Consider the following 15,694-nt stretch of genomic DNA (forward strand, 5'->3'; position numbering starts at 1 on the left):
GCCACTTAAATTGTTAATCTGTTAAACCACCGGCTCCAGAAATAAGTCACACATTAATCATTGGTGGTCACAGCAACAAAAGGCTCCTCTGAACTATGGTTGGTGGATAAATCTTTTTTGCATGGTAAACAATGCTATGATGTTGACGTATTGTCATGACATGTTTGTACTCCAAATAAGAAGACGATGATGTTGCTGAATTAACCTGACATATACTGTTCTAGCGTTTAACGTGAAAACACGAAATTCTTTATTCAATTTTAGAAAAGGAGACTTGATTAGCGCTGTTACCTGTGTCCGATAAAATATAAAAAAGCGCGCTATCTCGGAGTCGTCGACACTAGCTGGGCTGTTTGTCGTACTACATCAGTATTTTCATGTCATATGCAGGGTTTTGAGAGTGACGCGAATCATGAACTCATTGCTCTCTTTTGTTTTGATTGGTTGGAGAATAATAGAATGACGAATTAAATTCTAATGTAGCTCAAACAAAACAATGCCGCCTCCATTGCCTAATACGTGCAGTAAAATAATATTTGAACATCAGTATTGACAGCAATCCCGAGATCATAATGGGCCATTTCCCAGTTGAGGTTTGCCTCTGCGTCAAAATGAGTCTTCGTGCGAAACCATTTATACGAAAATGAGTTCCGCCTGAAGATTCACTTTCATGAAAATTCAATTCATCTTCATATGAAAGGTTTTGCACGAAGACTCGTTTTAAAACAGAGGCACAAGGTAACTCGGAAATGGCGCACAGTTGTCACGTAATCTGCACGTACGGCTTTGAATGACACTGGAAGGTTTTTAACCAATAAGAAATTGTACGACCAAGCACCACGTATAGCGCGGGAGAATTTAAGATTTCCTCGTGCGGCTTAACAGTAATCTCTTCCCTTTGGAAGCGTAATTTTCTCGCCTTTGACTCTTTGTAATGAGCTAGCCTCCTCGTTGCTGACCTTTTCTCGTGAACATTTATCTATGATCTTCACAAAATAATACAAAATATACCATGAAAACCTTCCACAAATGACAAATAATTTATTAAATACTGTTACTACCGTTAACTTAGTTTTACTGTTGTCAGTGGAACAGGTTTTTCCTCACTGAGGCCAACTTTGTCGGATCATCGCACATACGCAAAAGAGTGCCGCACGCTGTCTGAAGGAAATTTAATCCGAACCTTCAGATCAGGAGTTCAGAGTGCAATAACATAAGGCCGCTACCACCCTCAAGTTTGTGCAGGCAAAAAATTACAATAAGAAAACGGTCAAAGGGGAAACAGTCAATTGTTGGAGCCATTTAGTTTTCAGTACAGTAATATATACCATTTCAACTTAGAAGTAAGTTGAAATTTTATATTCTCATTGGTTTTCAAATACAGTCGAAGATCTCGTAAGCGACCACTTCGGGTATTTGAAAAAGTGGTGGTAACTAATGCTGATCACTTACGAGAACTTTAATCTAAATAGAATAAAACTTGCAAAATGTAAATAGCTATTGAAAGTCAAGGAATCACGATTACCACTTCATATGTTATATCACTGTAAATTTGATCACGAAGTGGTTATTTTATCACGGTGTTGACTTACGCAAATCACACGCAGGCGAATCAGGAAAAAGACCAGCTGGTAATTGCCAAAAGTGGTCACGGTCGCTTAGGGAAAGGTCACTTTCGAGATCTATTTATTACAGTGTTTGGGTGACAGTTCAAACGGAGTTTTACAACGTAGGTCACGACCAGAGCTGGTCGCTTAGAAGAGCGGTCTTAAGGAGAGCGTCGATTGTATTGAAGTGAGCGAAGTTACAAAAGTCAGCACCCTAAAATTTCAAAAACAAATGACTGGACAACTTTTTTTATTGACAGTTGCATACAGAGTTTCCAGTACTAGCTATGATGGTGTTACGAGTTACTATATCGTTTACACTATTTAGCGGGAAAAATTTCAACAATTCATTCAAAACCAACAACAAAACTGAAAGCCTAGATCTAACGTAAAAATTAAAACAAGCGTCCACTTTGAAACTTACAAGTAACCCTCGTGTAGAGATCATTTTTAGTCCAATGAACTTAACAGCTTTCAATTTTGTCAGTTTATGCCTGGTTGTAAACAGATTCTTAGATAAATAAATAAAAGTAAAGTAAAAGTAAATCTTATTTATAGTGGTCATGCACTTAGCTATACAACCACTAAGCTTACCTAGTTTACAAGCATGCCACTAAAACAAATGAAACATATATTTCAAAGAACACTTTTTCCTCCGCGACACAGCAGGTAATTCCAAGCGGGCAAGATAGCCCCAATCGCAGCACAGGATCCGTTTCATCTTGCCCTAAATCATTATAAATTATGATAATGAATAATCTAAAATCACAACGAAATTCTACCGTCACTCCATAAAGTTCTGGGCTGTTTTGTTTGATTTGACTTATTTTTTGTAGCTTTCCACTTTAAGTTCTCTTGTTGGCTTTTGTCCTTCAATTTGTAATTTGAAAAGTCTCAAACTCGATCTACAAAACATGAGCCCTGAAAGACACCTGTATACAAATTGAGTGTCTTAAGGCCACCTATTAACTTCTCCCTACTACTACTGAGAAGTGCTCAGGGACCAGTGAGGAGAATTTATGTATTTATATATTTACATGGCTAGGTGCTGTGATTGGCGTTATCTTGCCCGCTCGGAATTACCCGCTGTATCCCGTAAAAAAAAAAAAAACAGTGTTCTTTTTTCATATAATAAATCCTTTATTGACCAAGCTTGTTCGGTCAAGATGCCTGGATATTTACCTCGTTCATTTTTGCGTGTTTATATATCGACCTCGACTTCGTCTCGCTCCATAAACACACAAAAAGGCCGACTTGGCCAATATTCAGCCATCTTGACCTCACGCTTGGTCAATAACCCACATATATTGCTCGACTTCACACTACATCATTTTTGGAGTTCACTAAGAAGAATTTCCTTATTCAAACCTGATTTTTGATCCAGTTATTGAATATTATATCTTAAGAAAATCTGCACCGCTTCATTACCGTTAAAAACTGCCAAAACAAAGTCACTAACGTTACTCTAACATCAATCCCAAAACGGCCAGCGTAATACCTATGTATGCTTTTGCAAAGGAAACCTAAAAAGTGCTGCTAGCTAGATTGGCACTATTCCGTTCATATTACAAGAGAGATGTTACTTTATGCAAAACAAATCATAAAGAATACATGTATTCATGCGTTAGCTAGAACGTGGCATCAACCGACCAGCAAGTCTACACGAATTATTGCAAGTATCTCCGAGCAGACCAAGTAAACACGGCTTATGTGGACTGGTCAAAAGAAAACGACCCGTTTTATTTTTTTGGAGAACGTTGAAGTTATCGAAAACTCAGCGGCAGGAAATAATCTATATAAAAATTAAACGCACAAAACGGAGATGTACCAAAATACTTTACCATCAGACTTAATGGAAAAAGCATTTTACCTGCAGCAAGTAATCCCCTGTGCCTATATATGTCTGGATTTATGAAAACCGTGTTAAAGACTTTGCACCAAAATAGCGGGCATGTTTTTGAAACAACGGTTAGAAAATGTACATAAATATGGCCATGTCGCACCGAGAGTGCTATCTACCTCGTGTAATCTTAATAGAGTCCATACCATGCCTATACAAGCCTTTAAAGTCGCTGCAAATGAGTCGAACGAGCCAAACAAAACTAAATTAGAGCTTAAATTGATCATTTGGTTCGCCGCGGCACTAACTTAGACAGGCTTAATCTCTGCGATTTCACCTAAATGACCTCATTATGTCTTTACTGTGGGTTAAATTAGCCAGTCACGCTAACAAGAGCATGGTAAGCAGTGGAATCGGTTATTTACCTCTATATTTCAGCCAAAAAGTAGCCGTTACGTGACATTTCATTTCAATATCTGACCGGATTCGCAAAAACATAGCCATAGAATTTGACTTGTCACTGATAATCTATTTTGCTACAATTCTGTCCTAGAGCTAGCTTTCCACGAGGCTTATCGTAGCTCAAATAACAGCAAATAACTCTCCTGTATGCCTTTTGAGGCCAGGAAGACTAAATTCACCGTCTTTTCGTTGAATCATGAATTGTACAATTTAATTAAGAGTGCTTTTAACATGAAATTGGAGTCTAAATCAACACGGACGTACAGATATCAAAACCGCGGCGGAGAGCTAAGCTATCGCTTTCTAAAGGCCTGCATCGTCCTTAATGGACTGAACAAGAGCTTCCTACATCGAGAATCGATTGAACTTCAGACAAACTAGGCCATAGTTAGCAGTAAGCGAACACTCAACATGTTGTCGTTACGTCAATTATCGCCCGGAAGCCACGCAAATAATTTTCTTCCGCGCTAGCGAATCACAGACAGTTCTGATACTTAGCTAAACCGAGAACGCCTAAAATTGATAAAACAAGGAAATTCTACTCACGATCAGCGCTTGAACTCATGTTCTTCTCTCTCCTCGTGGCCATGTTTTGCTCGCAAATAGCAATGTCCCGGATGTACTTCAATTTTGTCGAGCGCGGAATGGCACATCCAGATTTCAACAGATTTAGCTACATCAAAGTTCAAAGCAAATGACGCCAACAGCAGCTAGAAATGTCTAGTCCACTGCACGTCTAAGCCCTAAATTGATGTGGCGAAAGATTTTTGCTGTCTAAAGCAAGCACAACATTATCGCCACAGGGCAAACGGCCTTCTGTTATGGGACTAAATGTGACCCGTACAGTTTACACATGTCCTCAGGCCCGCCTCAGGTACGATAATGGACGACGCTTACTAGCAAATCGTTAGACTTGGGCCTTCATTGGACTTAATGATGTCCTCGGGCAGACTTCCTTTAGACAGCAAATACAGAACGCTAATCGGCCGCTCCTTGTCAGAGTCACCGCGCGAACTGAATTCAGACGAGTGTAGCCTGGGCTAAACTTAACGCAAATTGAAAAAGGGGCGGGGGGGGGGTCGATAAATAATGAAAAAAATACCTAAATAAATGAAACAGGCGGCAAGGAGTTTCTACATTTCATGCTAGGTAAGATTTACAAGCTGCTGTCATAGCGAAAGCAGAAAAAAAAAAAAACACAAAGAAATGAAAAAAAAAAAAAAAAATCAAAAAACACCTGATTCAGTCTTTAACACCGTTTTCATAAATCCAGACATATATATATATATATATATATATATATATATATATATATATATATAGTGTATATATATATAGTGTATATATATATAGTGTATATATATATAGTGTATATATATAGTGTATATATATAGTGTATATATATATAGTGTATATAGTGTATATATATATATATATATATATATATATATAGTGTATAAAGTGTATTTCGACAGCTAAAGTTGAACTCCCGATGAACAAATGCTTTTCCCAAACATGAAGAAAGTTTTGAGATAGATATTAAAGCCGATGAATCGACTGCGGTCTAATGAAATGTGTGTTAGGGAAACTGACTTTGGTGAAGTGAATATAATCATTGTCATTTTTACTCTCACCTGACGGCTTATCATCAGCAATCATTGCACCGTGTCCATTGCTGCCTCCTGACCATGAGTTGTACCCAGGATTCCCTGACGTCTCTGTGCTAGCATCACATCCCTGGTGTCTTGATGTCACAGCTCTGAGGCCTCCACCTCTTCCAGCCACTATCAAAGGCGTATCGCTTCCTCTCACGACAAACACTACGAGATTCATGAGGATCTGAAATCGTGGACCCCTGCCGATGTTCTACGGTTGAACCGTAGAACATCGGCAGGGGTCCTAGTTTATTCGACACGTAGCTTAACAGTGGGAATGAAATTCCTTGACGCCTCTTCGCAAGAGACGTGTTAAGAAATCAATTTAATCAGACCGCGATCTGACAACAGAACCACGAACCCGTCAAGTTGATCGAATGAACACAGGCTCAAAAACAAGGGCACAAACAGACATTTTCATTTTTCTTATTTATCTGCAAAGGCAAAACACAGAGATTATTCAGCGGATAAATTGAAAAACCTGCCGCTTCAGATGCCGGTAAATGTATTTGTTAATAGAGGACGCTTCTTCGCTGTAAACAAAACAACACGGTGTCCTTGGGCATCGCAGGAATTTAATAAATTCGGTGTTCAATTAATGTTTGATTCGTCAGGAGCGAGTTTTTTTGCAATCGCTTCTTTCCATTCAAAACAACTCGCAAAATATGGCACACGAACCGCTCGAAATAAAGTAAGAACAAGAATTTCAACAGGTAGTTTTACTAAGTATAACGGCGTGCTATTCTATTCACAAATTTAAACAATAGCCTTTAAATCTGGCCGGAACTCTGGATAGACTGATCACTTAATGGACATTACAAACCTTTCTATAGCGGTAAATACTGCTCCTACGGCTCAGTCCCCTTTTACCAGTTAAGATCTCTGGTGCGAAGATTTGTACAGCAAGAGATTTTCGTTTGGAGAAGTGACGAAATCATAAGTTTGGCTCTACTTGTTCTTAGATCTACGTGACATGTCCCCTTTGTTAAAAGGAATCTAAAATAAGGAAGTCATTAGAGAAACATTTCGACACAAAGCAACCTGGAAATGATACACCAAGCAGAACTGAGTTTTCGTTACCAAATAAAACAGCTCCGAAAGTTCATCCTCGCCTTCTAAAAGAGCGTGATCTGCAGTATTTGGAACGGCTGACAGAAGTAGCGGAGGGAATCGGCTTTACGCACAATCCCAATGCTCCCGGTAAGTACTTTTAAGTACTTAAATTGTGCCGCAAATTTTTAGAAAATTGCCGCACAACGAGTTGACACCATCACGTTCTAATTACCAGGGCCGAGAAATGTAGAACATTTTAAATTATCCTGGCAAAGAGACAGTCAACATGGTCAAGCGCGAGGTGAGCAAAAAGCGCGACTTGCGTGTGATGATATAAGAAAAAAGAGAAACTGTCAAGCCTCGTATCCCCTTTAAGTCGCTTGCACTCGAACGAGAAAAGGGTCGTCTCCTCAGCTGTGAGGTCGTGCTGCCCTGGAAGCTACAAAGAAAAAGAAAACTACAAAGCAAGCCTCTCTTCACTCTCTGAAATAATAATTGGTGAGAAGGGCAAGGTAGAGAAACTTGGGAGTGTTGCGAACTAATAAATTATGGTGTCCCGTGTTGGACACTTTCACTTATGGATACTAACTGTGGGACTCTATGTTGGAAAAGTACATCGTCAGACAGCATAAAAGATATTAAAGGGACTAATGGTACACTAATCTCTCAGTTTCCTGGATTTTTCTTCTGCTCAGCTCAGATAAATCACATTTAATAATGACAACTGTATTTCATTATTCCAGGCAAACTATTAAGATTTAAATCCTCAAAATTATGCATGAAAGTATAATTTAATGAGCTTGACTGTTAGTTCCCAATGAAACACCCGGAGAATAAATTCTCACAGAACCACAGCCTAAAGAGGTTAAGCTGCTCTGCTGCTTCAGGGATTAAGCTAAACAATATTGTTTTGGTATCGAAACAATTAATATTTAAATCATTGATCAAAAATTATGTATTAATGTTTAATTTCAGTAAGCCTGACTTTTTCTTCCCAATGAAACACCCGGAGAATGAATTCTCACAGAACCACAGCCTAAAGAGGCTAAGCTGCTCTGCTGCTTCAGGGATTAAGCCAAAACAATATCATTTAGGTGTCAACACAATTAAAATTTAAATCCTCAAAATTATGCATGAAAGTATATTTAAATAAGCTTGACGGTTAGTTCCATATGAAACACCCGGAGAATAAATTCTCACAGAACCACAGCCTAGAGAGGTTAAGCTGCTCTCTTGCTTCAGGGATGAGGCTTAACAATATTTGGTGCCAAATCAAAATTAAATTCTCAAGTTTAGTAATATTTTAATAATAAATTAGTAATCAATTAGTAATAAAATGAACATTTAAAATATATTTAAGTGTATCTAGTGGTCAAAATTCAATAGATGTGTAACCTTGAATAGGCAGGGCAAAAAAAATGCTTAATTTAGCCATTACGTAGTGTTTGAAACTACACTCACTGTGACACTTGTGTTTTGGTGACAATGACAAAATAGACTTACTCGCTGTGATGCAATGAGGACTTACACTCACTTCATTTTCAGCCCAGGATCGATCCTAGGACCATTTAGCATTTTTCGAACTCTTTCAAGGCTTCCAACGGTTGTTTAACCAGACTTGCTTCGACATTGCAGGGCTTGAACACGCTTTATATTTTCTGGTGAAGGTGGCGGCGTCTCGAGCAAGTAGGCGGAAATCTCACCAGTTCCCGCCATTTCATCGATTGGAAGGGAATTTATCAAAGTTTGATTGTTTTGAACTCCACTGAAACGATCATTCATCGCCTTGTAGATTTTTACCGTCGAATTGGGTTAGCAAGAATGCCAGAACTAAAGGAAACCGACCGTATACCTTTTCCTTTCCGAGCCAAACCATCGAGGTCCATCGACCTTGGCGCCAAATGTGATCGATTTGGTAATGTCGGTGCAAACTTCAACAATACCATGGATAAACTGTTCTTGCAACGGTAGTTATAGGATTCGGTCTGTAAGACAATTCACTCGAAATTGCGTCCGGTTTGCGTAGTATCCGAACACTCTTGAATACGGATAATAGTTCACATACGACCATTCTCTCCGGCGCTCAATCTTAAATGTTATTATCGTTGTCATAATAATTAACCATTCGCAATGCATGACTATTTCTTGTCTGGTCTTCTTCTTTTACTCTTGCGGTGAGATGTGTGACAGGTCGATTACCGCAAACTACACAGCGATGACAGAATTTTCGATCTCGTAACACAACCCACCGGAAATTAGAACCCATACCCTGCTGCGAATTTCAGAATCGCATGAATATCGTCATGGTTCCTGCACCACCTCCAGAACTCCGGATCCTTCTGTGGATTCTTATTCCTCCCTCTTGACCAACAAGAATTTGAATCATTTCTCCTCTGGATAAGTTGAAAGTGCCAGTCATTCTGGCACCTCTTCCTCTGTATTGGGCGCTGTCCTGGTAGTTATCATACCCCGCTGCTGCTCCTACTGCTTCTATTCTGTATTGACCAGTGTACGGCACAGTCCACTGTTGAATACTGCTGGACAGTGTAACTTGACCGTCATGATCCTGATCTGTGTAGTGACTACGGAGTGACGTTGGACCATCTTTTCCACTCGCTCTGAGACTCGTAAAGGTAGCATTGAATCCTGGGTAATTAAGGAGCATCAACAGTCCGAAGTTCAGGATTGGTAACAAATTATGTACCTAAAACCTGTAGTTCTGGCGCCAAATTGCCATCTAACGTTAGAAATGTGGCAAGACCCATAATTTGTTGCAAGTAAAGAAAAAAAAATAACATCGTAATTGACCACTTGCCAATAGGGCTTTTCAGGGATAGTCGGGCTATTTGGAAGACATAACCGAGGTACCGAGACCAAGCCCAGCTTATGGAAAGGGAAAAAATCTTGACCACAGGAACACCAATTAAGACCAGTGCCATAAACAATGAGTCGGTCGCGCTGCCTCAGTAGTAAAGAAAAGTGAAAAAAATGTGTTGACGTTTTGTACCAATTTACAGTCACTATTTTTGCCTACGTGCGCCAAAATAGATCTTTTCCGTATTCCAATCAAGCGGTTAGGTTAGGTTTTGTAATGTTCTCATTTTGGTTATATGGCCAACCAGGTGTGACAATATGATTCAAAATGACAGCGCTCTGGAAAGAGCCCAAAGTGATTTGAAATTTTCAAATAGATTTAAACATTTAAAATGCGCAAATATATCTTAAACAATTTAATGAATAATTTGTTCAACAGTGCAAGTTTTCTTTAAGTTGTATAGTACAGTTCCTGAACTCTCCTTTCTTCCCGCCTCATATAGGGGCTTAATTATATGGGGTGGGAAGAAAGGAGAGTTCAGGAACCGAACTGTAAGTTGTAGTTTTAAAAGTCTAACTTAAAAGGATGATACAACTAGGGCTTTCCACAAGTTGCCCGCAATTTCTCAAAAAGTTACTCAAAAGTTGCTCAAAACAAGTCAAAAGTTGCTTTTTCCAACGAAACTTGCTCAAAAGTTGTTAAGAAAAAAGACAAACAAAAAATTCTGTTGCTCTCTTCCTTTATTTGGTCTGATGCAAAAATATGCAAATTGTACGACAGAAGTAAGATTTCTACGCATTTTTCTGCAATTTTGCGGCGTAACCAGCGTTTCTAAATAACGTTGTCCTCAATTAAAAACAAAAAATGTATGAGTAAAGACTAGGCATCAGTAGTAACCTTGTAAAAATTCTTCACCTGAGACACTCGAGTCGGTCGAGTGTGAATCTTCGCCCGCCATTTTGAATTTTCTTCAGAAAAATCGCTGACCTAGCAGTCCGGCTCCATACATCTTGCACCCATGAAATGGCCCAGAGGGAGGGGAATATGATCTAGCTCCTTTTTCACAGAAAATTCATAAATTGTCTGCTAAAACATTGTGAAATATGGAAGTAAGGCCAATTTAAGCACTAAGTCTCCTCCGATTTCTCAGAATTAGTAGAAAACTAGAAATTGTTCAGAATCCAAAAAGTTGCTCGAAATACAAGAAGTTGCCAAAAAGTTGCCGAGCAACTTGAGGAAAGCCCTATATACAACTAAGACATAACACTAGCCGAATTAATTTTGGAGACGGAAACTGTGTTAGAGGGAAAGAATCAAGTGAAGAACGACGACTAAGTCTCAAATTTATCGGTCTATTGTGTCGTATTTAACGACGGGAAAATCTGACTCGTTATTGACGGAAACCATCCAGAAAACTAGAAATTTAGCTATTGGCTATTTCCGAGTTCCCTTTTGCTTCTGTGTCAAAACGAGTCCTCGTTCAAAAACTTTTATATGAAAATGAGTTGATTGGCTTGAAGATGGTGGCCCAGGCCCAAATGATAGCCGAGGCCAAATCTCGTTATCAAACAGAGGCAACGGGCAGCTCGGGATGCTTTTCCACCCGACCAGAAACACCTTTCTGAATTTACGGAAATTTTCGGTGACGAAAGGAACAGCATTTAGAAAATTCCTCAATGAGAATTTTCTTTCCACTTAATTTTTCTCCTGAAATTTCCTGAATTTTCGGTTGAATGGTTCGAATGCTGAAAATTAAAAAACGTTCGGATTTTTCTGAAACATTCCATAGAAATTTCCATACCATCACTACCCGTTTGGAAAGTTCCCGAATTTTAAATTGAATGGAAAGCGTCCCACTTCCGCGATAGAGCGGTAACCTGGCCTCCAATCGTTAAGTCATCGTCCCCAATTACAGCGGGCATCAATACGCATGCGTCATAATTTGAAGATGACGTAGCACCATGATGTACTCTAATAAACAGACTCCCACTTAGATAAAGAGCTAATTGTTTTAAATATCAAAACCGGTAACTGATCTGCCATATCTGGCTTTTTCAGGTAGCAACAACGGCTCGCCTCCATCTCGCACTTGTAAATATCCATTCAAATCGAGCAGTCAAGTTGTATTTGTCATTTACAGTTCGTCTTGTGTATTGCCCAATTTTCAAGCTTGTAATTTCCTCGCTGTGGTTAATTAAAACACATTACATATAGCAATAGTTACCAGTGCAGTTTATTCCATCTCCATAAAATCCATCTTTGCAAGTACAGTCATAGGATCCCCGGGTGTTGTTACACACAGCATTAAGAGTGCATCCACGATAGGACCAGGCAGGGGCGGCACAAGCTATCTCACCGATTTCGATGAAACTTGGCCAGTTTGAAGGGGTCCACCCAAAACTACTTCAGTCTAAGTTTAAGGAAATTTGGTCAAAACCGGGGGGTGTTGATCACCCCCTAGTCTTTTTTTACAAATATGACCAAAAATCACCAAAAAAATGGTCAAAAGTATAAAGCTCTACCGCTATGAGAATTCAACCAAATCTTTTCAAATTTTAAGTGAATGTTGTCCCACCCAAAGAAAATCTGTTGTCTACGTTTTGTTCTTCTACGACTAATTCCTATTACACAAGTGGTCTCATCCAAGACCCCCTTCTCATCTAATAGTGAAAACTGTAAAAATACGCAAAGTTTAGGCCAAAATATCTCCAATGGCGGAGCATGCTTCAAAAAACGGAGCATATCGTCTAAAAGGTGGAACTTCATACTAACATTATCTGCAAAAAAATCTTTGGGCACTTACTGAACTATTCCACAGGAGGGCTACAAACACTTCGTCCACCACAGGCTACCCGCGTCAATTTTTATTCATTATAACGCGCAAATTGTGTAATAATGACGCAGCAACAGACAGAAAATGCCACGAAATGGTTACACACCTTACACTTTAATGAAATAGAACCATTTCTATCTAGTCGCTTAAAAAAGAAAAATCCGCCCACCACAGGGTACCCACCGCCGTCAATGTTTTTTTCATTATAACGCGCTAATTCTGTAATAATGACATAGCAACAGACAGAAGATGCCGAAAAATGGTTACACACCATACACTTTAATGAAATAGAACCATTTCTATCTATTCGCTTTAAAAAAATATTCGCCTACCACAGGGTAGCCACCGCCCTCAATGTTTTTTTTTTTTTTTCCATTATAACGCGCTTAGTCTGTAATAATGAAGTAGCAACAGACAGAAAATGCCATAAAATGATTACACACCATGCACTTTAATGAAATAGAACCATTTTTATCTAATCGCTTAAAAACATATTCGCCCACCACAGGGTAACCACGTCATTTTTTTTTTTTTTTCATTTTTTATTATAACGCGCTTACACAATATAAACTTTAATGAAATAGAACGATTTCGAAGGCCCATGAAAATAACAATCGGCGGCTTAATGATGGCTTCTATATTGTAGAAGTGAACTACGTGACAGGACTTACTCTTCGCTAAGTCAAACACGCGTGTCCGGAGAACACTATCAAAATGCTTACAATGTCTGTATTTAAACGTTAGAATGACTGTATAATGAAATTTGCTTTTGTTCGTGTACTAAGGGAATAATACATTTGCTTGAAACTTGCACGCCTGACATCGCATGATTCGCATCTTGATACAGAAAACGTTATCAAAAAGTCTTCGCTCTATTGAAAATAACTTGATTTGCTTGCGACTTAATGTTGGTTGCCTAATACGCCTAAAAGGAGTAAAGCGGCTGGCTGTAAGATAATCCCTGGAAATTACTTCCTGGGAAGCGCATACATCTTTGTAATTTGATAGCTTGATTCGATCTTCCACAATAACTACAAACAGAACAAACTTTCGCCCTAAAAATACAAATTGATGCGCACGAATCTACTTGCTTTTTTTTTCTTTTTAAAATTGGAGTATATGCATAAAGGTCTGGCGATACTTAATGTTGAATTGGGGCTTAGGATATGTAATAGACCTAATAGGGCAGATACATCAAAAGGTTGTTGAGATTCACAGGCTTTCTATAAATAGACTGTTGGTTGCAAAAACGCGTGCACGTGCATGGATGATATTTCAAAGTGTTCCTCACGGCTGCGCCGGTCAGTTAGAGGCATACGATGCAGAGGTGAAAAGGTCTCTCGTTAAAACGATGTCGCAGTTCTCTTGCTCTTTTGCTGTGCACTGTACTAGTTCGTGTGATGTATCAACTAGATACCCCGATCGTACGCAGTTTTTTCCTTTGAATTCTTGCTTCAGTGATGTAAGGGCGCACTTGAGAGAATTACAAACAACACAATCATGTGTAGCCTCTGAGAGAGAGCTGATACTCGCTCGTGTCGGTTTGTTTGATGAGGAGGGTGAGGATATGGTTATTTGCCCAAAGCATCGCGCTTTACATGGAGTAAAATATTGTCCTTCAAGAAAGTGCCAGCATCCTCTGCATGGTCGCTGCAAGGGTAAAGTATCCAGAGGGGTGAATTTGAAAATGTCGAAAGAGATAAAGGAAACGTGGGACGTTTTGGTTCCCGTGGGCTCAGGTAAGCGTGATCACTGAATGTAAATACGGTAATTACGCATGCTTTGGTTTCTTGGTGATTTCGCCCCATGTAAGGGAATCAAGACCGTTTGGATTCTGGATTCCACCCAGTGGATTTCGGATTCCAGGTATTGTATTCCCCTTTCTGTCAGTGGAACTTGGCTTCCGAATTTCAATCGTTAGTGGGATTCCGGATTCCTTGAGCAGTACTCCAGATTCCACAGCCCAAGATTCCAGATTCCACAAGAAAAATTTCACGGATTCCGGAATCCGAATTCCCTTACACAGGGCGAATGATTGACTAATACACTAGTCTAATCAATTGTTTTATTAATAGACGCAATATTAGAGTGGGAAAGGATTTCTTTCTTTCTTTTTTTTTTTTGTGGGAAAGGGGGATGGGGGAGGATGGAAAATCTTGTAAGAAATTAGTTTTGAGTTATAGGGTATGATATTTAATTTCTTTTTGTATGTTAGCTAGATTACCTTCTAACAGGAGCCCATGGTCATAGGCTCCTGCTGCTAATCGATAATTTTTCTTATGAGGGGCGTGAGGTAGGCCAATTCTCTCAAAAGCTGCAATGACTATACAGATTTTTTTTTTCGCTAAATCTCAGGGCGAGGCCTTCTAATATAGAGCATGGTGTCAATTACGAATTAGTGTTCTAGGAAGGGGCGTGAAAATGAGCGCCTGGTTAGTCCATTGAAAAAGTGAGTCAGTTTTTTGGTTAAAATTCTTACCGGCATTGCCGCTACTTATAAATTTAGCGATGGCCTACGCCGGCCTATGACACTGCGCGGACTTCTAGTATTTTCTAGGGCACTAATCACTAATACCTACAACAGGGTCAGATTTACGGCCTCATTTTCAGAAGCAGAGGTTTCGGTTTCAGCAATATTATTCTTCTTTAAAGGCGGGGCCCTCTGGCCCTCTTTTGGCTAGGAATGGCGGCACAAACCTATTTAGAATCTAGCCCGGTAAAATCCCTCCCTCTAGGATACATTAGAGTGCCTAAATACGTGCAGGCAAGCTGTTTATTTTTCGGTAAAGGCTCCAAACAATTTGATCCATCCAGCCTGTTACTACAGACTAACAACCCATAATACAACCAAAACTCAGTTTAGGTTTATTCTTGTACGCAGGGGTTTGTAGGCAATGCCGTGGTGCCCATCTCAAAAATGCAGGTTCTACGGAAGCGGATTCCAATGTGCAAGATTCCGGACCGGGGTCGACATCTCACCTAGAGCCTCAGATTCACGAACCTTCATGTTCCGCGGAGTTCGCAGAGGAAATAGTAGAGCTACCACAGTTACCGCCTGCTACAGAAGAATCGGAACAATTGTCTGCTGCCTCTGTCCATCACGTAAGATTCCAAGAAGATCTCATTAGTGAGGTAAGTTCCTCTTCGGCAGAGCGTGAATAAATTTATTGATTTCAGAGGAGTGGGACGTTTGCGTCACTTGCTTTGTTGTTGTCAGAATCCACCGATCTTTAGCACAATTCAGGGAAGGAGGGGTTGTTGCTTGATGTATTGTGCAAAATGTTGGTTCTAACAATTATTTGTATGGACTTTGAATAAGCTCGGGATTCGTTAAAATTTTCCAATTTAAGTAACTGAAAAGAAGAAGCCTGAAAAAAAAAATCCGGGCTTCAACGGGATAATCAGGGCTTCAACGGGATCATCCTTCAC

At 39.5% G+C, this 15,694-nt stretch overlaps 2 protein-coding genes across 2 annotated transcripts in view; both read right to left on the reverse strand.

Moving 5' to 3' along the window:
* The window catches only part of LOC145488939 (uncharacterized), a 63,711-nt gene that overhangs the window by 12,124 nt on the left and 35,893 nt on the right, over window positions 1-15,694 (reverse strand). The window lies entirely within an intron of this gene.
* LOC145488937 (uncharacterized) overlaps window positions 8,792-15,694 on the reverse strand; it is a 59,000-nt gene continuing 52,097 nt past the window's right edge. The window contains exon 9 of the mRNA XM_081467792.1: window positions 8,792-9,263. Within this exon, the coding sequence (XP_081323918.1) occupies window positions 8,899-9,263 (365 nt within the window). The 3' untranslated portion in view covers window positions 8,792-8,898. The remainder of the gene's footprint in view (window positions 9,264-15,694) is intronic.

The sequence above is a fragment of the Orbicella franksi genome, chromosome 6 (assembly GCF_964199315.1).
Source record: "Orbicella franksi chromosome 6, jaOrbFran1.1, whole genome shotgun sequence".
Taxonomy (NCBI): Eukaryota; Metazoa; Cnidaria; class Anthozoa; order Scleractinia; family Merulinidae; genus Orbicella; species Orbicella franksi.